Genomic DNA, 21101 nt, shown 5'->3' with positions numbered 1-21101 from the left:
ATATTATATTGAAAAGGCACAAATACATAGTTGTGACTATTACTACATTTAGGATTTTACTAAAAACTATGTTGAAAAGACACAACGTACAACATAACATAAAGGAAAGGCTCAAATGCCAGATGTGCCCTGTTTACTTAATTATTCATCCATGCATATTGTAATTATTTACGTATAAAAGGCATAAATAACCAGTTGTGCCTTTTCTTTAAATATTTTACGATGAGAGGTGAGGAAAGGAGGGTAGAGTTTCAATGAATTGCGCCAGTTGTGCCTGCGATGTCGATGCGACTCCACGCTTGTCAGCAGCCCGCCCGCGCTTGGTAAGTTTATTTACATTTTATCCATATTTACATGCTGTTTTTCTTTAAGTAAGTACATCACTTTGTGGGTAGGTCGTACACCTAAGAAAGCGCAATAGTTATCTGTCAGTTTCTAGCCAGATGTGCCAAACAAAGCCTTTTCGCCTTAATTTAACACTATTTGATATGTCTTACTATTTCATTATTATAGTAGGAATATGGTAAACATATGTTATCATTTATTTCACTTGTTTTTCCATTATTTCAGATAATTTAAACAATGCAGTCACGTGGTAAAAGATTAGTAAGCGCCGCTTTACAAAATCTCAAGCGTAAATCCGATATTGATGAACAAATTCCGTCCACTAGTGGTCTACAAAACTGGTCGCCACAATTTCTAGCATCTGAATCAGATTTTGATTCGGACGATTCAGTAGTCGATAAAGATTATGAGCCACCGAAAAACCAAAAAACGTACAATATTGCCGCTCAATGCTCAAAACAATCTGTGATTAAAAACTTAAATATTAGGATTCATAACGAAAACTATGAACCTCGTGAGGCCAATATTTTATTGGATGATTCTGGCTCCGAATCATACTTCATTCCATGTTCTCAACCGTGTTTGGAAAAAACGATTCCAGAATCGTCAGATGAATCTACAAAAGAAGATGTAGTACTTACAAAAAAAGGGACAGTAAGAAAGCGCAAAAAATATGATGTTAGTCTTAAAGAACGAAAGCAAATTAAAAGAGAAGAAAAAATATGTACCAAATATTTCGTGAAACCCGGATGCCAAGAGAACATTTGTAAAAAAAAATGTTCAACGAAATTCTCAGAGGATTATCGCAAAACCATTAATAGTAATTTCTGGAAAATGTCTTGGTCGGAACAAAAACACTTTTATTTAGCTAATACTATGCAGCAAAAGCCAGTAAGACCAAAGAAAAAAAGTCATGATGATGAGCATGGCAAACATTATGATCGTACTAAGAGTGTTTCGTATTTCTTTTGTGATAAAAACGGTGAGAAAGTTGCGGTGTGTAAAACGTTTTTTATTACAACTTTGGGTTACAAGAAAAATAACTGCAAGGCTGTCAGAAACATTATTGACACTTACTATAAAACTCAATATGCAGAGCCTATTATTGACGGCAGAGGTCATAACCCAAACCCATCACAAATAGACAGGACTAAGATAAAAGAACATATTATGTCTTTTCGTCCAGTTGTGTCGCATTATAGGAGAGTTCATGCACCAAATAGGAAATATTTGCCTTCGGATATCAATATCCGCATGATGTATGACAATTACTGTGAGAAAGAGCCTGAAATAAATGTGTCCTATGGGTTTTATAGGAATGTCGTAAATGAGCTTAAAATATCTTTCACAAAGCTTGGACACGAGGAATGTGAATTGTGCGAAGAATTTTCTATTCACAACCCTAACGCAGAAATAAGACATAGAAATTGCAAAGAATGCAAAGAATATGAAGATCATCACACTAGGTACATTTCAGCGAGAAAGAAATATGAAGAGGACGTTCAAAGCCAAACGAAGCAAAAAAGTACTGACACCACAATATTTGCAGTTGATTTGGAAAAGGTAATAATGTTACCTCGCATGGATGAGTTCAAAACGGTAATGTTTTGTCCAAGGCTTATCGTTTTCAATCAGAGTTTCGTTCCTGTAGGTGACAAAAGGTTACATGGAGTTGGCAAAACACTGGGAGTCTTATGGCACGAAGCTATTGCAGGAAGAAAAAAGGAAGATATAATTAGCTGTTTTCAAGCATTTTTTCTTGAAAACCGGGACTACAAACATGTGATTTTGTGGCTGGATAACTGCGCGGCCCAAAACAAAAACTGGTGCCTATTTTCCTATTTAGTTTATTTAGTCAATTCCAAGGATGTAACTATTGAAACTGTTGTACTGCGTTATCTGGAAGTCGGTCATACATTTATGGCTGCAGATGAATTTCACCATAGAGTGGAGCAATCACTTAAGAAGAACAAGCGAGTGTATGACTTTGAAGACTTTTGCAAAGCTGTCTCCGATACTGGTCCAAATACTGTGGTGAAAAAAATGACTGTCCAGGATTTTCACGATTTTGAAGATTGCTCTTCATCGTATAAATTACAAAATTCTGTGCCACGAGCTTATTTGAGAAACAAGTCTGAAATCACTTTTCGGCGAGGGAGCAAATCGATGTTCTACAAGAACAGCCATGACACTGAAGAGCAAATAGAATTGGATTTCTTGAGAGTTAAAAATCTTAAAATTGGCATTTCATCGCCTAAGCAGAAGCTTTCTCCACGTGGTATAACATCTGAGAGGAAATCAGCTATACTTTCCAAGCTTGGGCCACTTATGCCTGACAATAGAAGAGGTTTTTGGAAAAACCTACCCGTTAGCGATAGTTCAGCTGATCTCACAGAAATTTATGAAGACTGAAATTTAAGACTAATTTTTAAATTAATATTTTAAGCTAAAGTGATTATTTTATTTCTTTCAACTTTTTTATAGTTATTACTATTGCATTGTGATAATTCAACCAAGTGCGTTATTATGTTTGTTGTTACATTTATTTTTTTATAATAATATTGATAATACTTTTTAGAATATTTAACTACGAGAGTCTTTAATAATTATGGCTGTGAGCTATTTAGTTAATGAACAATAAATAATTAGAATAAGCTCTAACATAGGTTCAAAACCAAAATTGATGTTCCTATTAGGTACTACCTCTATTAATATAGAATATTTTGATTTATTTTAATATTGTGATTCAGAGTATATTTACTCTGAATCACAACATTAAATTGAAATTATTATTTACAGATTTTTAAGTTTGGCATACAATCTGTTACTAAAAATAATTGATTTTTACTTTCCTTAGGTATCTAACTTAGGTTTAAGAATGATTGAATTTAAGAATTTTACTGATTCACTTTTTTTTTCAAATTCATATTATGTTCTATTTGTCAGCCAATATTGTAAGTAGATGCTTATCCCCAATGATTTATAAAAAACTATTGAAGATTAATATTTTTTTTGTTTGAATTTTGGTGTTCCCGAAGGTGACTTGCTAAGTTTTGTTTCAGTTATTTGGATAAGCTAACTAAAGGAATGGCATGACCAATTGTTTTACATTTTATTAAACTTTCTTAACATGATTATTTGTTTTTATTTTTTGTGACACACATTAGTTCTATTTAAATTAAAAAGGCACAATTGGACACATATGTCCTTTCTTTATGACACGATGACAAATTTGTTAGAAATATTAAAAAGAAAGGTGACATTTGGTTAACTATGCCTTTTCTTTGTAGTAAATTGTATTTTTTAAATATTTTTTTCTTTAGTTGAAAATTATTTTTTGAAATTATTGAATAATTTATTATATTTAAAAACTAAAAAGCTAAAAATATAATAGTTCTAACCTTTACGCAAATATAATCAGTATTTTTTTTTCTATAAAGCAATAGGTTCTCAAACTATAGAGCAGAATATGGTGAAAACTTTAATCCTAAATATCTCGGTTTGACCAAAATGATACATGTGCCCTTCTCTCGTACGACGGCAGTATACATCTTATAATAATACGTATGCTCATTTAATAATTATTTAATTTATAAATACATAAGTCCCTATGTAATACCAACTATAACAACTAACGATACTCATTTAAACCGTTCAATATGAATACTATCGCTTGTAGACACATTGTTATATGGTTTTTTAATTATATAGGAAAATGATAAGAAATGTATATAAATTGTGTGTATTTTTAAACCACTGTATAAGTAGGTATGTGTCATACCAATATTAGTCACTAACTTGTTGGCCGCGGCTTCGCCCGCGTAAATTTCCCACGGGGAGTTATAAAGGTGGCCAAATAACAGGTATACACTTTAGTTTTGTAATTTTATTCCATGAAATATATAATGTATCGAATATTCCTTGTTGAATATAGCATTTAGGGCCGACAGTTATACATGGAAAACAATGTCAGACAAATGTCCACCTCTAGCAGCACCGCAGATGCGAACCCTTTTTCATACATTTCCTGCGTTAACTCAGCGACTGTGTCTCGAATATTTTGTTTTAATTGCTGAAGGTTCATTGGCGTGTTAGCATAGACACGTCCCTTTAGATAGCCCCACAGAGAAGTCAGGCGATCTTCAGGGCCAATCAATGTCACTGTTTCTCGAAATTAATCGAACGGGAATCATTATTTTTAATGTTTCGTAAAACGTTTTAATAATTAAAACACCTTGATCCGTCGTAAAACGCTCCATAATAAATTTGCCGTATCTACACAAAGTAATTTTGTACGGAAACGCAGTGTACGAAATTTGTACGGAAACACAGTGAATTATATACTAATAGGGATAATCACAACAGAAGAAACAATCGGTATTTAAATAAATTATTAATTCCACTTACTAATATGGCATTAATTGGATCTAGTCCTCATCATATGGCAATAAAAATATTTAACCACATTCCAAATGAAATAAAAAATATTAAAAAACCACACATATTTACTAACCATCTCAAGGTTTTTCTTTTGGATAAATGCTATTACAGTATCGCAGAGTTCTTTGAAGATCAAATCGATCAGTGATACCTTCGACTCCCCTTCATTTTATTAATTTTAATCATTTTATTAATTTTAATCATTTTATTAATTTTAATCATTTTTAATAATTTAATGCATGACAATTAACAATGTTAAATATTTAAGTAAATGGCATCTAGCTGCCCCAATGTTTGCTGTGCCCTTGCAGGGCGTCACCTGTACTTACTTATTATCTATGTAACACCTAACATTTCCACTTGTGACATTGCAATAAATGAATCTGAATCTGAATTTTCATGCAACAACTGTCATATTTACCGCCAAAACAAAATGGCGGCAAAAAAAGTTGTACACCTCCAGTTGGCCATCCACAATTTCCGTGATGAAATTTACCCTATGTCCTTCTCCACGCTTCAAACTACATGTATGCAAAATTTAATAAAGATTGGTTGAGTAGATAGAGTGTTAAGCGGTAACAAACAAATTTACCTTCATAATATTGGTTAAGATTAGGATTAAGCACCTATATAATATATGTAGTTATAATTACTAAGTACTCCAGTAGTAGTCATGTTACTTGAAATAAAAATTCATTCATTAAGACCTAAGTGATTCAATTTTACGAAATAGATTTTATGAAGAACACATGTACCATATTTACAGTTAACAGCCATAAACAAATTATATTTTGTTAAATGAATGAAATAGCGCCATTTTTATGTTTTATTTTATTTTTTAAATATTAAACAGTAAGTTTCTTAAGCAGTTACAGTAAAGATTAGCGTAGCATAATTCTTAGTTATAAGTCATGTACAGAATAACCTTGATCCAAATATTAAAAAAAAAAGTTACTACCATTTTTAACTCGGACCAGTCTCCCTTGACTAAGAAAAACGTATATATATATATATATATAAATATATTACAGAGACGAACACATACTCAAGTAAGTTACATATTACAAAACATTTACTTAATTTCGTGTAATTATTTTATAATATATAATCAAAAATGATTATAGTAGACATCGAAGGAATCGAAATCTGATTTAGTGAGTACAAAATTACATTATCTCTTTGCAAATGTTAAATATGTATATTTCATTTATTAATAGTAATACGTTATTACATAATTATAATTAGCTATGCAGCTTTTGTAACTTAAATTACGAATTCACAATGTGTTCCTTGAATAACTATTTTTTTTTACAAATGTAACTGAACAAGCGATGTCGTACATTCATTCGGTCAATTTTTACACATTTTAGCGAGATGATACATTAAAACACACACGAAATCAATTACACGAATATGATTTTTTAATATTGTTTATAGAATAGAAAATAAAAAAAAAATATATATATGAAAATTATAAAAAAATATAATACTTACTTAAAATTGTCATGTAATATGACACGACTCACATATTATATATCTGCATATACAAATTTTAATAATAGATATGAAATTTTAATATTTTTGTGATATGTGACGACTCAGGTCTACGAAGAGAATGCATACAGTTTTAATGATAAAAAAAAAACCCTGCACAATAAAATAATCGACTAGATATAAAAATAACAATTAACGCGCATTATTTAACAAAAAAATTAATTAAACTAGCACCTAATACATTATAACATACAAAAATACTTGTTTATTGACAAACATTATACATGTATTGAAAACTTTAGTTGATGAATTAAAGTTATTTAATACTAGCTTTTGATCGCGGTTAGTTATTCTGCAAAAGCGGAACACAAAATCTCGCCCCCTATTCTAGTCAATTGGGGATTGACTTTAAAAAAAAAAACTACTACTAAACCTATGCTTGAATGGGAGACTTTAACTACTTGCATACCAAATTTCATCAAAATCGGTCCAGCGATTTAGCCGTGAAAGCGGAACAGAGACAGACTTTCTATTGTAGACTTTCGCTATTGTAATAACAATAGCGAAAGTCTACAATAGCATGGATTTATATTTAATTTTCATTTAATTGTTAATCGGAAGCTTCATTCGAATATTACAAATAATTATACATTTCAACATAATGTGGTTAGACTGAGGTCAGAACGCACTGAAATCTTTAGTAAAAAAAAAATCTATAATTATTTTTAAAAAATGTGTACAGCACAGATATCGAATTTCGAAACCTAATTCCAGTTTACCGCCCCACGTCTTGATCAGAGCCTTGAGACCCAATATACATATAATGTCTGTCAAAAAAAAAAATTATATAAAAAAATATTACAAGCATTTTTTTGCTCAGTCAATAAAAACATGAAAAAAAAAACCACAACTACTGCACTCGCATATACAAACTGAAACAAAAGCCATTTTTATTAACTCACTGCCGTTTGCCCTTGGACTTTATAAATCAATTTTTGAGTAAAAAAAAAACGGGTCGCACTCCGGTAGTGGCGGCAGAATTTAAATCTTGAATATTAACGTTGTGCATTTTTGACGTCTTACGAATTTTTGACAGGTCACGTGTCCTGACGCGAGTTTGACATTTGTTTACCCATCACAAAAAGTACACAACGCCGCTAAAGAAGTTTTAATTACAAAAGGAAAGAATAAAAAACAGAAATTTAATATATAAGGCCGATTTATATTAAAAGCTAATATTTTAAGAATCGGTCTGTCATGAAAGTTAAATTAATATGAAATGAAAGAATATAAAATCATTCACCATCTTCTTGATTCTTCCAATCTCCTTTCTTTGCTCAAATTTAACACACATTTTAGAACTCGTAATCGAAATTACAATGCATTCACCTTGCAGGTATATACAAACACTTCATACTTCAATCCCATGGTTAAAAAAATATGACATCCAAAACATTCTCTTGAATTCTACAATCTCTACATATATAAAAAAAAGCCTGTATCTAAATCCGTTGCGTAGTTGTTCTAAGAATACATAGGGACAGACAGACAGCGGGTAGCGACTTTGTTTTATACTATATAGTGATTATGTATGAGCGCATTAAGCTGAAACGAATTAGTAATCCAAAGGCAGGCTGTGTGATCAATAATGTTCAAAGACTTTTATACAAAACTCACATCTTCACATACACACTATACAAATTGCCTATCTAGAAATATATTTCAAATGAAAATATACAAGAAAAGTGAATTTATGGAAATTATTATTCTCAATTTGAACCGTAAAATTAAATTACTAAAAATAAATGTTTAACATTATAAAAATGGCAGTCTGTCAAGAAAGTGAAGAAAATAAACGTGGCCGCTGTCTCCTGTCGGCTGGCAACACTGGGCGTTTATCAACCAATCGTGTACATTCTATTTGGTGTTGCAATGGCAAAAAAAAATTAGTTCGTTAAATATTTGTTTTCTGCACTATGTTGACAGATTGTGATTGTAAATAAAACAAATTATTTGCAATAAGTAATCGTTAGAAAATAGATATATACAGGGCTACTGGTATCTAACGCATCACCTTCCAAAGGCGCATAAGGTACATAGAGACTAACATCTTTTGTTCTACGATTTTTGTCGAAACGTAATAAATACAAAAAAAAACCTTTTTTTAGTTTTAATGTTGTTTCTATAAAACGTTAACTCTATGTTCGATTCCGCTACATAACGCTACTGTACTGTCTCGTGTTGCTTGGCTATTACATACAGTTAACATGTGCAGAATCAAAAATTAGATTGTATATATTTTATATTAAAAAAAAAACTATGAATCACGAAAAGTCGTGGAATAAAAGTGGCTTGTTTTGATGTACCCGAGTAGTCTTTAGGAGGTTTTGCATTTGATACCAGTAACCCTGTACATCACGCGCCCTTTTCCTGTGGAAATAGAAAGGGACTAGACTGTATTTATTCCAATGTATTGTATTTTAACTTATATAAAAAAGAGCTCAAACGTCAAATATTACATTAGGCCAATCAAAAATAAATTAAAAACAAAAAAAATATATATATTATCGTTTCGAAATTTCATTCACATAGCCAAATGTCATGTTTATAAAAATAAATAACACATTACTCCTACATTACAAACTGCGTGTGCGCATATGAAATGTATGACTTCCAATCACACAATGTATTGCACTAAAATTATACACATACATATAACTATTTACATGTAAAACCAACAATAACGTGTTTTTATTACATAAATATACAACATTCAATTTGCTTGTATATATATGTACATTGTACATCAATTAATATGATTCAAGCTGCAAAATTTGCTAAATTTTTGTTGTACTAGCAGTGTATGACCGATAAATCAAAATATTGGAAACCTGAAAGGATCCAACTATAATATTAATTCAAACAAATCCAATAAATTTTATTTTCTTTATAATATAATGTACCAAATAAACCATTTTTCTTTACTTATCAAATTTTCGACCTTAAATGCATACTTTTTACATAAACATTTTTTTTTAATTTTTAGAGACTTTTCTGTAGTTTTGTAAGTTCAATATAATGTATTTTTGTAATTCATAGAAGCGTTCAAATTTGTAGTGTGGTAAGTAGCATAAGATACGTATCACATATAATGCAATTATTCAGTTACAAAAGACTTACACGCTCCATTGTTAAACTGACACGTCATATCATTACATGTCGGCCCTGCCAACAGCCAATTCAATAAAATAATTTGGAATTTAGGAAAAAAATATGCATTTAAGGGCATAAAAAAGATAGAATTATCGTAAACAAAACTCAAGCAGTGTGTGGTAATGTATGGACAAGACAACCACATGAACCACACATGGCAAGTTTCATTGACCGAAATGAATATTATAATTGTCATAATTTAATTCGACCTAATAGGTTTTAGTACAGTCTAGAAAAAGAATACAAAATAAGGCCGCTATTTCTCTCGGCTGGCAACCCGGGGTATGTATAAACCAATATTTAACATTTTATGCAATGTCAAAAAATTTTACTCATAAAAAAAAACTCTCTAATAAATAGACTGTAATTTCAACAATACAGTTTAATGAAAAGTGAAATAATAATATATATTTTTTAAATATATATTTTGAACCAGGTACTTCTTATTGGTAATTGGTTTTTACATTTCAAAAGTTACGGAAAAATAAATTTCGATTGGACTGAAATTGAATTAATTTCTATCTAAAATAAAGATTACTTATATTTTTTAAACTATAAACAATGATACTAAAAATAATGATTAAAAATAACTACAAAAAAGTATGATTAAAAAAATAATTTTAATCAGAGATATAAAGATTACGTGTCGAAATAAATAAATACGTTTTATTAATGTAGCAAAATCATACATTGACTTGTCACATTTCAAAGTTATATCGGAAAATTTATAAAACCCGTTAGAAGCGCCGCTATCTACACTTACTATAAGCCTTAACTTTTCTCACAACGCTATAGGGAAAATACACTTCCAACCAAGACAGAATCGTGGTCATAGCACAGTTCCCCCGCACCCCCCCCCCCCCAAGCACGATGACGTTCATTGAAAAATGGACTTCAAAGCGTCCGCTGTGGACATATTTTACGTTGACAACAAATTAGCGGACCGCTCGCTGTCACCTCCCGTGTTGTCAATGTAAAATACGTCTACAGAACACGCATTAGAGTTCATTTTTCCATGAACATCATGTTTTCGTCGAGGTAGAAATGTGATTTAGAGTGTATTAAGGGAAAACCACGGTTAAACTATTTTGTTCAATTTTATGGCAATACAGACGTTTAATATGAAGTATTTGAGAATGATTTAATAATGGTCGAAACTTCAAATAATCTACTTAATAGTGTATAATTTAGGAAGAACTTAGAGGCTATCATGAAACATAAAACACGTAGCACGTCGTTGCGTACACACATTCTCTTTTTTTTTACACGATATGTGAAAAAGAGAAAGCATGTGGACGTTGGTAACGTGCTGCATGTTTCGTGGTAGGCCTCTTGTTATTATTTTTTATTTTTTTTAAATCTATATATACAGCCATTTTAAATTGAACAAAATAATTTGACTACGACCACTGCCAATCAAAGTGCCAAGAGCGAACATTTGGTAAATTTATATATTTTTTGTTATTTAGATAAGTTGTAATGGTATTTATGCGTCTATTTCTCGCGACTATTCATTACTACGAGTAATCAGTACTCTTTACATTTGTTTTTATTGTAGCAAATTTTTTCTCTACTAGTGAGTGACGTATTAATTCCACAAGTTAATTGTTGTCGTGAATACAATAAGAAAAATATAATTTGAAACTTTTAAAATGGAAACAAAGCTTCCACTTTTATTATACTTGTTTTCTATAAATAAATAAAAAATATCACAAGATTTCTAAATTACTTTTTTATTAATTTCAATTTATAAATTCCTTCTTAGCTTAAATAAAAAAAGAAATATATATACCAATCTATTTGAGATTTTTTTTTTGCGTAAATAAATATCCGTTATTGACACTTAAATTGGTAGAAATTATAATGAAGTTGGCAATACATTTTTATATGTAAAAATACAGCATTCACGCTTTAAAAATAGTGTACGTGGATAGCTACATCATCTGCATATCAATATGGCCGGTTTCAAAATTTCAATATATTTTTTTTCTATATACGTTTAAGCCTACTAAATACAGCTATATGTATATTTATAAAAACCAGGTCTGTTTGTTTTTTTTTTTTTCGAGTACAAAGCACTAGTATAAATTAAGGATTTTATTTTCTTTCGAAATGTCTGTGGTGGTTTACCAGAATTAATTTATATATATATATATATATATATATATATATATATATATATATATATATATATATATATATATATATATATATATATATATATATATATATATGAATGTCTGTGGTGATATAATATTCCATACTAGCTTTTTCGTAACAATAAAACAAAAAGTATTTTTTACTTAGTGCCTCAAATGTCGTCATGCGATTCAAAGAGTCACAAATCAAGTCGTTTTGGATGTTGTATATCTTATTTGTGATTTATTACGCCGTTTATATCATTGTCGCAAGAGTTGATATGATTTTATAAAAAAAACCAGAACTATTATTTAAAAAATGTAACTCAAAATAAAAAAATATATATTTGTTTATACAACATTATAACGATAAGTGTATGGCCATCGATTCCAAATAATAATAAAAAATATGATTTTTACTTTTAATTTTTTTACGTATTATATTTGCCGGTTAAACACAATGAAATTAAATTATTTTTAATTTACTTATAATAATGAAAAAAAAAAATGCGCAATATTCTATTTCAGCATGGACGTGCGATTATCCAAAATGGAAGTACTTATAATTGTGAAAAGTATTCCCAATTTTTTTTACTATGGTGACAATAGGAAGCGTCGGTGAAAAAATGTACATATTTTTAAGTTACACAATTTTGTAACATGAACGCGAGATTCACAATTCTATGTGAAAATAAATAAATAAATTCTTTATACAAAGTTTTTACAAAAAAATTGTAAAACTGCCCTCTTCATTACCTGAGGTGCCAGCAATTTCGGGTAGTATAATAAAAACAATTAATGTATTAAGTAGTAAATGATAAAATAATATTAATTTTTTTATACCTATTAAAAAAAATATTTTGTTTGAAAGAAAAAAAAAATATTAAAAGTTTTAACAATAGGTACAATCAAATTTAACAATAGGTACAACAATAAACTATTGCACATAAAGCAAAATAAACAATTAGTACAAAACTGAAAATTAAACTGTATGCAGCGGCTGTTTTAGGTTATTTTCAACATTATATCCACCTTTCCAATAAGACAAATTTAATATGAATATTACATACATGTCATCAAAGGTTAAATGACTAAATTAATCGATAAATAATCTATCAAAATTACTGGCACCAAAAGTAAAATCGTATTGGAAGTATCGTTTGTAGTCTTTCCAGTTCTTTCAAACACATTTGTGCATGTTTCATTATTATTTCCCTTACTTCTAAAATCGACCTTAACGCAATGAGTTTACGGCCTATTATTGAAATATATTTTAGCGAAGTATGACATTTATTTATTATGATACACGAGATTAAAAAAAAAAATTGTTGGTTTCACTGGCCACACACAACTTTTTCTTTTTTTATTTTTTTATTTGATGATATTCGTGGTTTGAATTTTTAAATAGTAGGAATATATATTTTTGTAAGTTGGTAATATAAGTTGGTAATGATAATAGTTGTAAACAATAATAAGTTTTATGCTCATTGTATTAAAGTCTGATTTTGCTTACACATATAACGTCATTGGCAAAACTGGATTTTCGCTTCTACCCAAATAAAAAAATGTAATATTTTGACAAAAGCATTTATGGCCTGTATTATTTAATCGTCATAAAAGTAGCATATATCTTGATTTGATTATATTTTTCGATTAATTCATCCATACTAATAATATAAAGAGAAAATATTTGGTTTTTTTTTTTGGTGTTTTGTTTGAATAAACTCAAGAACTACTGGGCCGAATTTGATGTAATTTGGCAGAGAGATAGGCGAAACCTTGAGGAGTAGTAGGAGGCTACTTTTATAATGATTTCACAATATAAAATCCTTGTTGGGCTCAGAGTCAAAATATAACACTTTACAAAGAGGCAGGAGCGTCAATTAACAATTTTAAGTTCTTTCAAATGTTCAACATGTTTAGTCTTATGTCTCATAGAGATCGTGTCTTTGTTTTCGTGGCTATCGTACATATTGATTAAACAAAATCAGTAGATAAGATACAGAAAAGTTGGTCGGATGACATTAAAACATTCGACGAATAATGACAAGAGAACACCAAGGGACAAGAACGCGGAGGAAGTTAGGCGAGGCTTTTGCCCAGCAGTGGGACTTAAACTTTTCTCTCTTTTCCAATATATAATATTGATTTATTGTCAAATAATAATAAATGTTTATATTTTAAATTTTAAATTAATTTGTATAAATGCGCTTGTTTGTGTCGTCGCTCAATGGTGACAGGTGAAAGTCAGCGTTGCTCCATCCGAGCTATGAGCTGTAGCCCATTTGCGTTTCTGTTTCTAAACAGATGATAAATAAAAAGAGTGGTTTTGTTCTGGATTATAATTACAGTCAAATATTTTTTCATAGGATTTGAAATCTAAACACATCGAACAAAATTGATTTAAACATGTCAGAAATAAAAAACAATAAGTTAGGGGCTAAACTACTATGCTTTTTTGTTTGTCAAATTTTTGATAAGTTTCTTTTATAAATAAATAGCACATACTTAGGTAAATATACCTAACTTTTAAAAAAATATATATTATTAAAAAAAAAACATTTTATCCATCAAATCACGTAGCCACGAAAACTAACAAACCAATCACAACACAACAGAACAAAACTCCACCCATCTCCTGGAACCACCCATCTTCCGTACACCGTTCACTTCACACCGTCTTCTAGAAAGAGAAAGAGCTACAGTCGGTTCACTCACGCGATGGTCGCGGGCGGCGACTGCCGCGCCACCTCTCGGCGGCTGTCGCGCAACGAATTGTTTCGTCGCAACTCGTCTTTTAGCGAAGACTCGCGCGACTCTAGCCCTCGACGCGGAGATGATGTCGCGTCACGGCATTCTGACGATGAGCGTTTTGTGTGTGTACCTGGAGTAGAGAGATTATATTATACTGATATACAACCTGCGCCCCGGGGCTTCGCTCCCGTGCGAATTTCGGGATAAAAAGTACCCTGTGTGTTATTCTAGATTATATTCTACTCGTGTAACAAAATTTCATATCAATCGGTCCAGTGGTTTTTGCGTGAAAAAGTAACAAACATACACACATCCTCACAAACTTTCGCATGTATATAATACTAGCTTTTGCCCGCGGCTTCGCCCGCGTGAATTTCATAGCAGAATTTCAGTAATTTTTTTATCGCGTACTCTGTAGACTGGTAAACATATATGATTCAAATTCGCATTTTTTCTCATCTTTAGTTCAATTTCCTATTTCCCGCTGCGTGTCTCGTCCCGCAAACTTGTCCAATCCCGCTTCCTGCTATGTAATGTAAGTAGATATCCCGTACCGTTTCCTACATATTGTGCCATCATGTTTTTTTCTATGTGTCCCGTCCTGTTTCCCACTACGTGTCTCCTTCCCATTTCCCTCTCCTACTCCCACTCCCGCTTTCTGCAACGCGTGCCGTCCCATTTTCCATGACGTTTTACGTCCCGGTTTTTTATTAACCACAAACGTAAATTAAACATTTTTTTTTATATTTACTATTACTGTTATTTACTACAAAAAGTAAGTGTGCCAATTTTCAGCTTTTTATCTTGAAAATTGTATTAAGTCCCATACAATCATTCACCCCCCTTATGAAGGGTGTAAGGGACAGATGTAGGCGCTAGGCGTGGTCCAGGGCTTGAATAATAAGAACACAGGCGATATTTTTGGAAGAGCTTTCGGTCGGTACTCCATGCGTGTGCAAGCGGGAAGCGTCAGTCTCGAGCTGTCAATGTCAACTGTCAAAGTGACACTCGCGCACACATGACGTACACCTACGGCGCGGGTATATTTGAACAAAGACATACAAATGTACATCAAGCGGGTAAGTATATCACTTTTTAACTACCTATCAAAACTATTACTTTATTTATATTTATTAATCTATATTTTAGTGTGTTTCAGGTGCAGCCAGCGGGTACAGCGGTGCGTCGTCTACAAAGGGGTCGTGGGTTAATTTTCAGAAAAATCTGAAACACGTATTCATAACTTTGTTGTAAACAACCAAAATTCAAATTTTCAAGTAACGAACTTCAACGGTGTAGACAATTTCACAACAACTATATTTACATTCTGTGGTCTTATGACCATAATTTAAGTTGAACAAAATGTTATCATTACTTTTGACGACTTTTTGACGACCTCGGTGGCGCAGTGGTAAAGTGCTTGCCTCTGAACCGAGAGGTCCCGGGTTCGATCCTCGGTCGGGTCATGATGGAAAATGATCTTTTTCTGATTGGCCCGGGTCTTGGATGTTTATATATATATCTATATTTGTTATAAAATATAGTATCGTTGAGTTAGTATCCCATAACACAAGTCTCGAACTTACTTTGGGGCTAGCTCAATCTGTGTGATTTGTCCTGATATATTTATTTATTTATTTATTTTAATTTATTCTTTCATTTATTTTGACACAAACAATAATGAGAAACGAATAAATTGCAAAACTATTATTATAAACAGGTTAGCGTTTGTGAGTTGACGTTTCGACATGTTCGAGGCGGGTAATCACCGAAACTAACGAACCGATTTCAAAAATTCTTTCACCATTTGAAAGGTACATTATTCAAGTTTGATATAGGCTATTTTTTTTATCTCAAAATTCGCACGGGAGCGAAGTCCCGGGCAACATCTATTATACAATAAAATTACGGAAATCAAACCGAGTTAGGGTAAAAACTGCTTAGCGACACAGACGGTAACCTAGGATTGAACTGTACATAAAGTTAAAAAATTCATGTTTCATAAAAGTGGCTCTCAGTGTATTATATATAATGATGTAATGTTTTGAGAAATAAATAATTTTAATTAAAGAGGCAAAATTACTGTTCCAACTTCCTTATTAATATTATAAAGGCGAAAGTAAGTTTATTTTGTTGCCTCTTCACGCTCTATCTACTTAACCGATCTTCTTGAAATTTTTCATATATGTAGTTTGAAGTTTTGGAGGACATAGGGTACCTTTCATCGCGGAAAAATTACTGCTCCCGTGGGACAATCACGCGGGCGAAGCCGCGGCCAAAAGTTTGATATAATATATATATATATATTTATTTGAATTTGATTTCAATGAAAAATAAATTTTAAAATATAAGATTGATTTTAAATCAATAGATTCTTCCTAACCCCATAAAATGTATTTCTTGGTACATTATGGCGCAGCGCAGCCGCCATTTTGTTCATCCATCTGTCTGTATGTCTGTCTCACTCACCAGGTAGATCCCTCCCGCACGCCATGATCTCGTGGTCTAGAGACGCTGAGGCTGGCTCTGCCGTCCGGCGCCCGCGCACGGCTTGCTGTAATCACACGACTGATCAATCATTACGATATATTTGTTAGGGAAATGAAATAGGACTAAAAATGTGATCACAACAAATTGATAGTACAAACACAGAGGAGAATTAAAGTCAACGAGCTAGAGTTGGCAAATAACGAACCGTCCTTTAATCACGTGACCATTTTTAAATCATTTTTTAAACCCCAACCCCTTGGTGATACGTGGTGAGATTTAATAAATAATAAGATTTAATAAATTTTGACATTTTTAATGATGACAACCTCGGTGGCGCAGTGGTAAGGTTCTTGCCACTGAACCGAGAGGTCAAGGGTCCGATCCCCGGTCGGGTCATGATGGAAAATGATCTTTTTCTGATTGGCCTGGGTCTTGGATGTTTATTTATATATGTATTTATTATAAAATATAGTATCGTTGAGTTAGTATCCCATAACACAAGTCTCGAACTTACTTTGGGACTAGCTCAATCTGTGTGATTTGTCCCAATATATTTATTTATTTAAATTCGTCCCCCTAATTTTTTAATATATGTATAAGACCTATATTTGTTAATTGATTTCGTTCGAGAAAAGGCTGCGGTGAAGTTTGTTGCGCCGCTTCTTCTTCACCTGCGCTTGGGAATTCGGCAGTAGACTTAGTTTAAGTAATTTTTTGACATCAATAAGTGATGTATATCATGAGTAATGGTAGATTAGTAGCCAACGGCTGTAGCAGCTCGAGTAATTGCTGCTTACACCCGAGCTAAGTACTCTGCTTAACATCTCGATTGTGAGGTAAGTAGAAAAAGCGTAATTGTAAAAAATCGCAAAAAAACAAACAATATTTAAAGTAAAAGTTTTTTCTATTCCCGCCTTTTTTCATTAAAAAGGACCATGTAAAGAGCTGTTTTTTTTTTTTAAGAACGAAATTGAGAAGTTTTACAAATCTTATTACATCAATATTAGTCACTAGACAAACATACAGGTGATAATGAACTCCACGGGGTCATTGACATGTGGTTGACCTTGAATTCTCGATTTTGCCGAAAATGAATTAGCCACGTATTTCATAGCATGTCTCATCAATACATACATATTATTTATTAAGTCTGTCAGTCTGTTATGCAATTAATTCAATATGGTATAAACACAAATGGATTTGTAGTGATATCAAAAGGGTTAGGATTGAATGGGAAAATAGTTATCAAAGAAGAGATAACTGAAGTTTGTTAGGTAAAAGTAAAATGTTGACATGCTGTACTGACTCCACATACAATGCGATTAGGAGAGAAGAATTAAAAAATTTAGAACTATTATATTTATACGAAGACAAGGCTGAATAGCGAAGCGACCTCTTTGGTCGTTGGGCTGAATGCATGATGTCAATATACGCGAACTTTCTGAAAGAGTGAGGTTTTTTTTTTAATTACGTCCCGCCCTGGGGCTTTTCTAGCTTCATTATTACCCTAGAGCGCTAATTGGTCACCTACAAGCCACATTTGGGGGTAATAAGGATCTACTTACCGAATATGAAAGATGTAAAGAATTTTGAATTTGATTTAAAACTACCCCAAACATCATCAATGTAAATTTTAGTACCTACAAAGAATAGGTATTAAAATGTTTAAAGTTTTATCTTTAAATACAATATTATTTTCATATACGTGGCGAGTTTGTTCGTTGCCTGGCAACGGCAAGTCAAGGTCACATTACACACCGCTAACAGTTTTGACAAACCAAGGCTCTGAATCGAGAGGTCTCGGGTTCGATCCCCGGTCGGGTCATGATGGAAAATTATCTTTTTCCGATTGACCCGGGTCTTGGATGTTTATCTATATATATATATTTGTTATAAAATATAGTATCGTTGAGTTAGTATCCCATAACACAAGTCTAGAACTTACTTTGGGACTAGGTCAATCAATTTGTCCTAATATATTTATTTATTTATTATTATTATATGTATATATATTTTCTCAGGCTATACAATGTGGCAAGATAGACGTCACTTAGTCATTAACCTATAGAGGTAATGTGATTTATTAAAATTGTAGATAACACGGAGATTAAAAAGAAATTTATAACCAGTGCTTTTATGAAAAACAATTTTACTCCAAAAAATAATGTCTTTTAGAATGATATATTTTTTAAATTTACTAGAAAAAAAATAATAAAAAAATACTAGCGGTCCGTCCCGGCATCGCTCGTGTGAAAACATAATAAATTACAACACCTATTGGTGAAAACCGCGTGACGCGGTAGAAGACTGTATTTTAGAATAAGCAAAGATCATATTTTATAATCATTACAAATTATAAAACAAAGTTCTCTGTCGTATGTCTGTCTGTCTGTTCGCGATAAACTCAAAAGCTACGACTCTGATTTTCATGCAGTCTTCACCAATAGATAGATTGATTCCTGAGGAAGGTATATAGTAATAAATTAATACTTACTTTATAACCGCTAGAACCGCTAGTGACCGACGAACTCGATCCGAGCGGGTGTGTTCCGTTCTGAAATATTAATTTTAGTCTTAATGCCGAATCAATTCCACGCATCATTAATAATTTACAATTATCGTTAAGGGGAAATATTACGACGAAAAATATATAATCAAAACTTAAATCGCACTATATGGACAGCCTGTAGATGATTAACGCAAAACCTGTGTGTGTGTGTGCGCTGGTCTGGCAGTGTGTGTGCGCTGCGGTACGCAATCACCGGTTAGCGTTACTTTCAGTCAAATCTGTTACAGATAGTAAGTCGTTCTCTGCATTTATTTATACTGTGGGCTGGCGGCAATGCGTATGCTTTTACTTATACTGTGACACGCGCAAATAACGCACCTTATGTGGTAATGTTCGCGGTTCCTCGATCGTGATTGGCGCTCGCAGTCGCTATAGCATCACGTTTGATATAGGCTATTTTTAATCTATAAAAAAAATTCGCACGAGAGCGAAGCCTCGGGCAACATCTAGTATACAATAAAATTACGGAAATCAAACCGCGTTAGGGTAAAAACTGCTTAGCGACACAGACGGTAACCTAGGATTGAACTATACGACATAAAGTTTAAAATTTCATGTTTCATGAAAGTGGCTCTCAGTGTATTATAGATAATGATTTAATGTTTTGAGAAATAAATAATTTTAATTAAAGAGGCAAAATTACTGTCCCAACTTCCTTACTAATATTATAAAGGCGAAAGTAAGTTTATTCGCTTTAGCGCTAGCAGTCGCTATAGCATCACGCGTTCCCGCTTCCCGCGCCCGCTCTCAAGTCAGTCTGTGTCGTCGTTCGTATTGTAACAGTCGTGTATGCTAAGATAAATGTTCCGTGATTGTAAAGTGTTATGTGGCTCCTCATTGTACGGATAATAAACGCTGTTGTACCTATCTAAGTCCACAAATCTTTCATTTCTAACAAAAACATTGTATTATGACGTTACGGAGCTTCGACTCCGGTTCCGTTAAGTCGGAACTTCCGGTTATTATTACATTCGGCTCAGACACTTTTAAATCGAAGGTTTTAATCGGAGAGGTCGAAGCATACATTCAAATTCAAATTCAAAATTCTTTATTGAATTTAGGATGATATACGTCACTTATTGACGTCAAAAAATTACTTAAACTAAGTCTACTGCCGGCTTCCAAAGCGCAGGTGAAGAAGAAGCGGCGCAACAAACTTCACCGTTGCCTTTTCTCCAAGGACGTCAATTAACAAATATAGGTCTTATATCTATATAACATAACGAACGAACAAGTTCACAGTATGAACCTGAATATAGTGTGATATACTACTTTGGGTTTAAATTAATTTATTTTAATTTCTTGTTTTTTTTTTTTTTTGAAATATGCCAATTTTTTTCATTGTTTGTGTTTTATTTTATAATTGAAAATTATAAATGAAAATTACTAAATGTTGTTTTATTTGTCCTTAAATAAAAATTCTCTCTCATCCTACCTCCGATTCCGACTTCGATAAAGCAAATTTAAAAACTCAGACTCCGCCTTCGGCTCTGATAAAACAACCTCCGTTACATCCCAGCTACCAACAATCCTATTATAAGATTAGATTAAGTATTAAGCAAGTACTAATATAATTTAAGTAAGTAATTTAAGATTGAATATAGACTCATATACTCTTCGGGCAAAACTTCGTGATTTTTTGGACTTAATTGTTGTAA

General features: G+C 32.1%; 1 protein-coding gene across 8 annotated transcripts in view; it reads right to left on the bottom strand.

The window, feature by feature from the left end:
* Window positions 1-12050: 12050 nt before the first annotated feature.
* The window catches only part of sff (sugar-free frosting), a 47435-nt gene continuing 38384 nt past the window's right edge, over window positions 12051-21101 (bottom strand). For 7 of the 8 annotated variants that reach the window (XM_053765894.1, XM_053765893.1, XM_053765892.1 and 4 more), the window contains 3 exons: window positions 19369-19428; window positions 16854-16938; window positions 12051-14514 (listed from right to left, as the gene is read on the bottom strand). In XM_053765894.1, the coding sequence (XP_053621869.1) occupies window positions 14345-14514; window positions 16854-16938; window positions 19369-19428 (315 nt within the window). In that variant the 3' untranslated portion in view covers window positions 12051-14344. Of the gene's footprint in view, window positions 14515-16853; window positions 16953-19368; window positions 19429-21101 lie in introns of all 8 variants that reach the window. The other variant, XM_053765899.1, reaches the window with a different exon arrangement.

Source organism: Plodia interpunctella, chromosome 28 (assembly GCF_027563975.2).
Source record: "Plodia interpunctella isolate USDA-ARS_2022_Savannah chromosome 28, ilPloInte3.2, whole genome shotgun sequence".
Lineage (NCBI taxonomy): Eukaryota > Metazoa > Arthropoda > Insecta > Lepidoptera > Pyralidae > Plodia > Plodia interpunctella.
The sequence above is the reverse complement of the archived record's forward strand: the minus strand, read 5'-3'. Positions and strand labels throughout refer to the sequence as shown.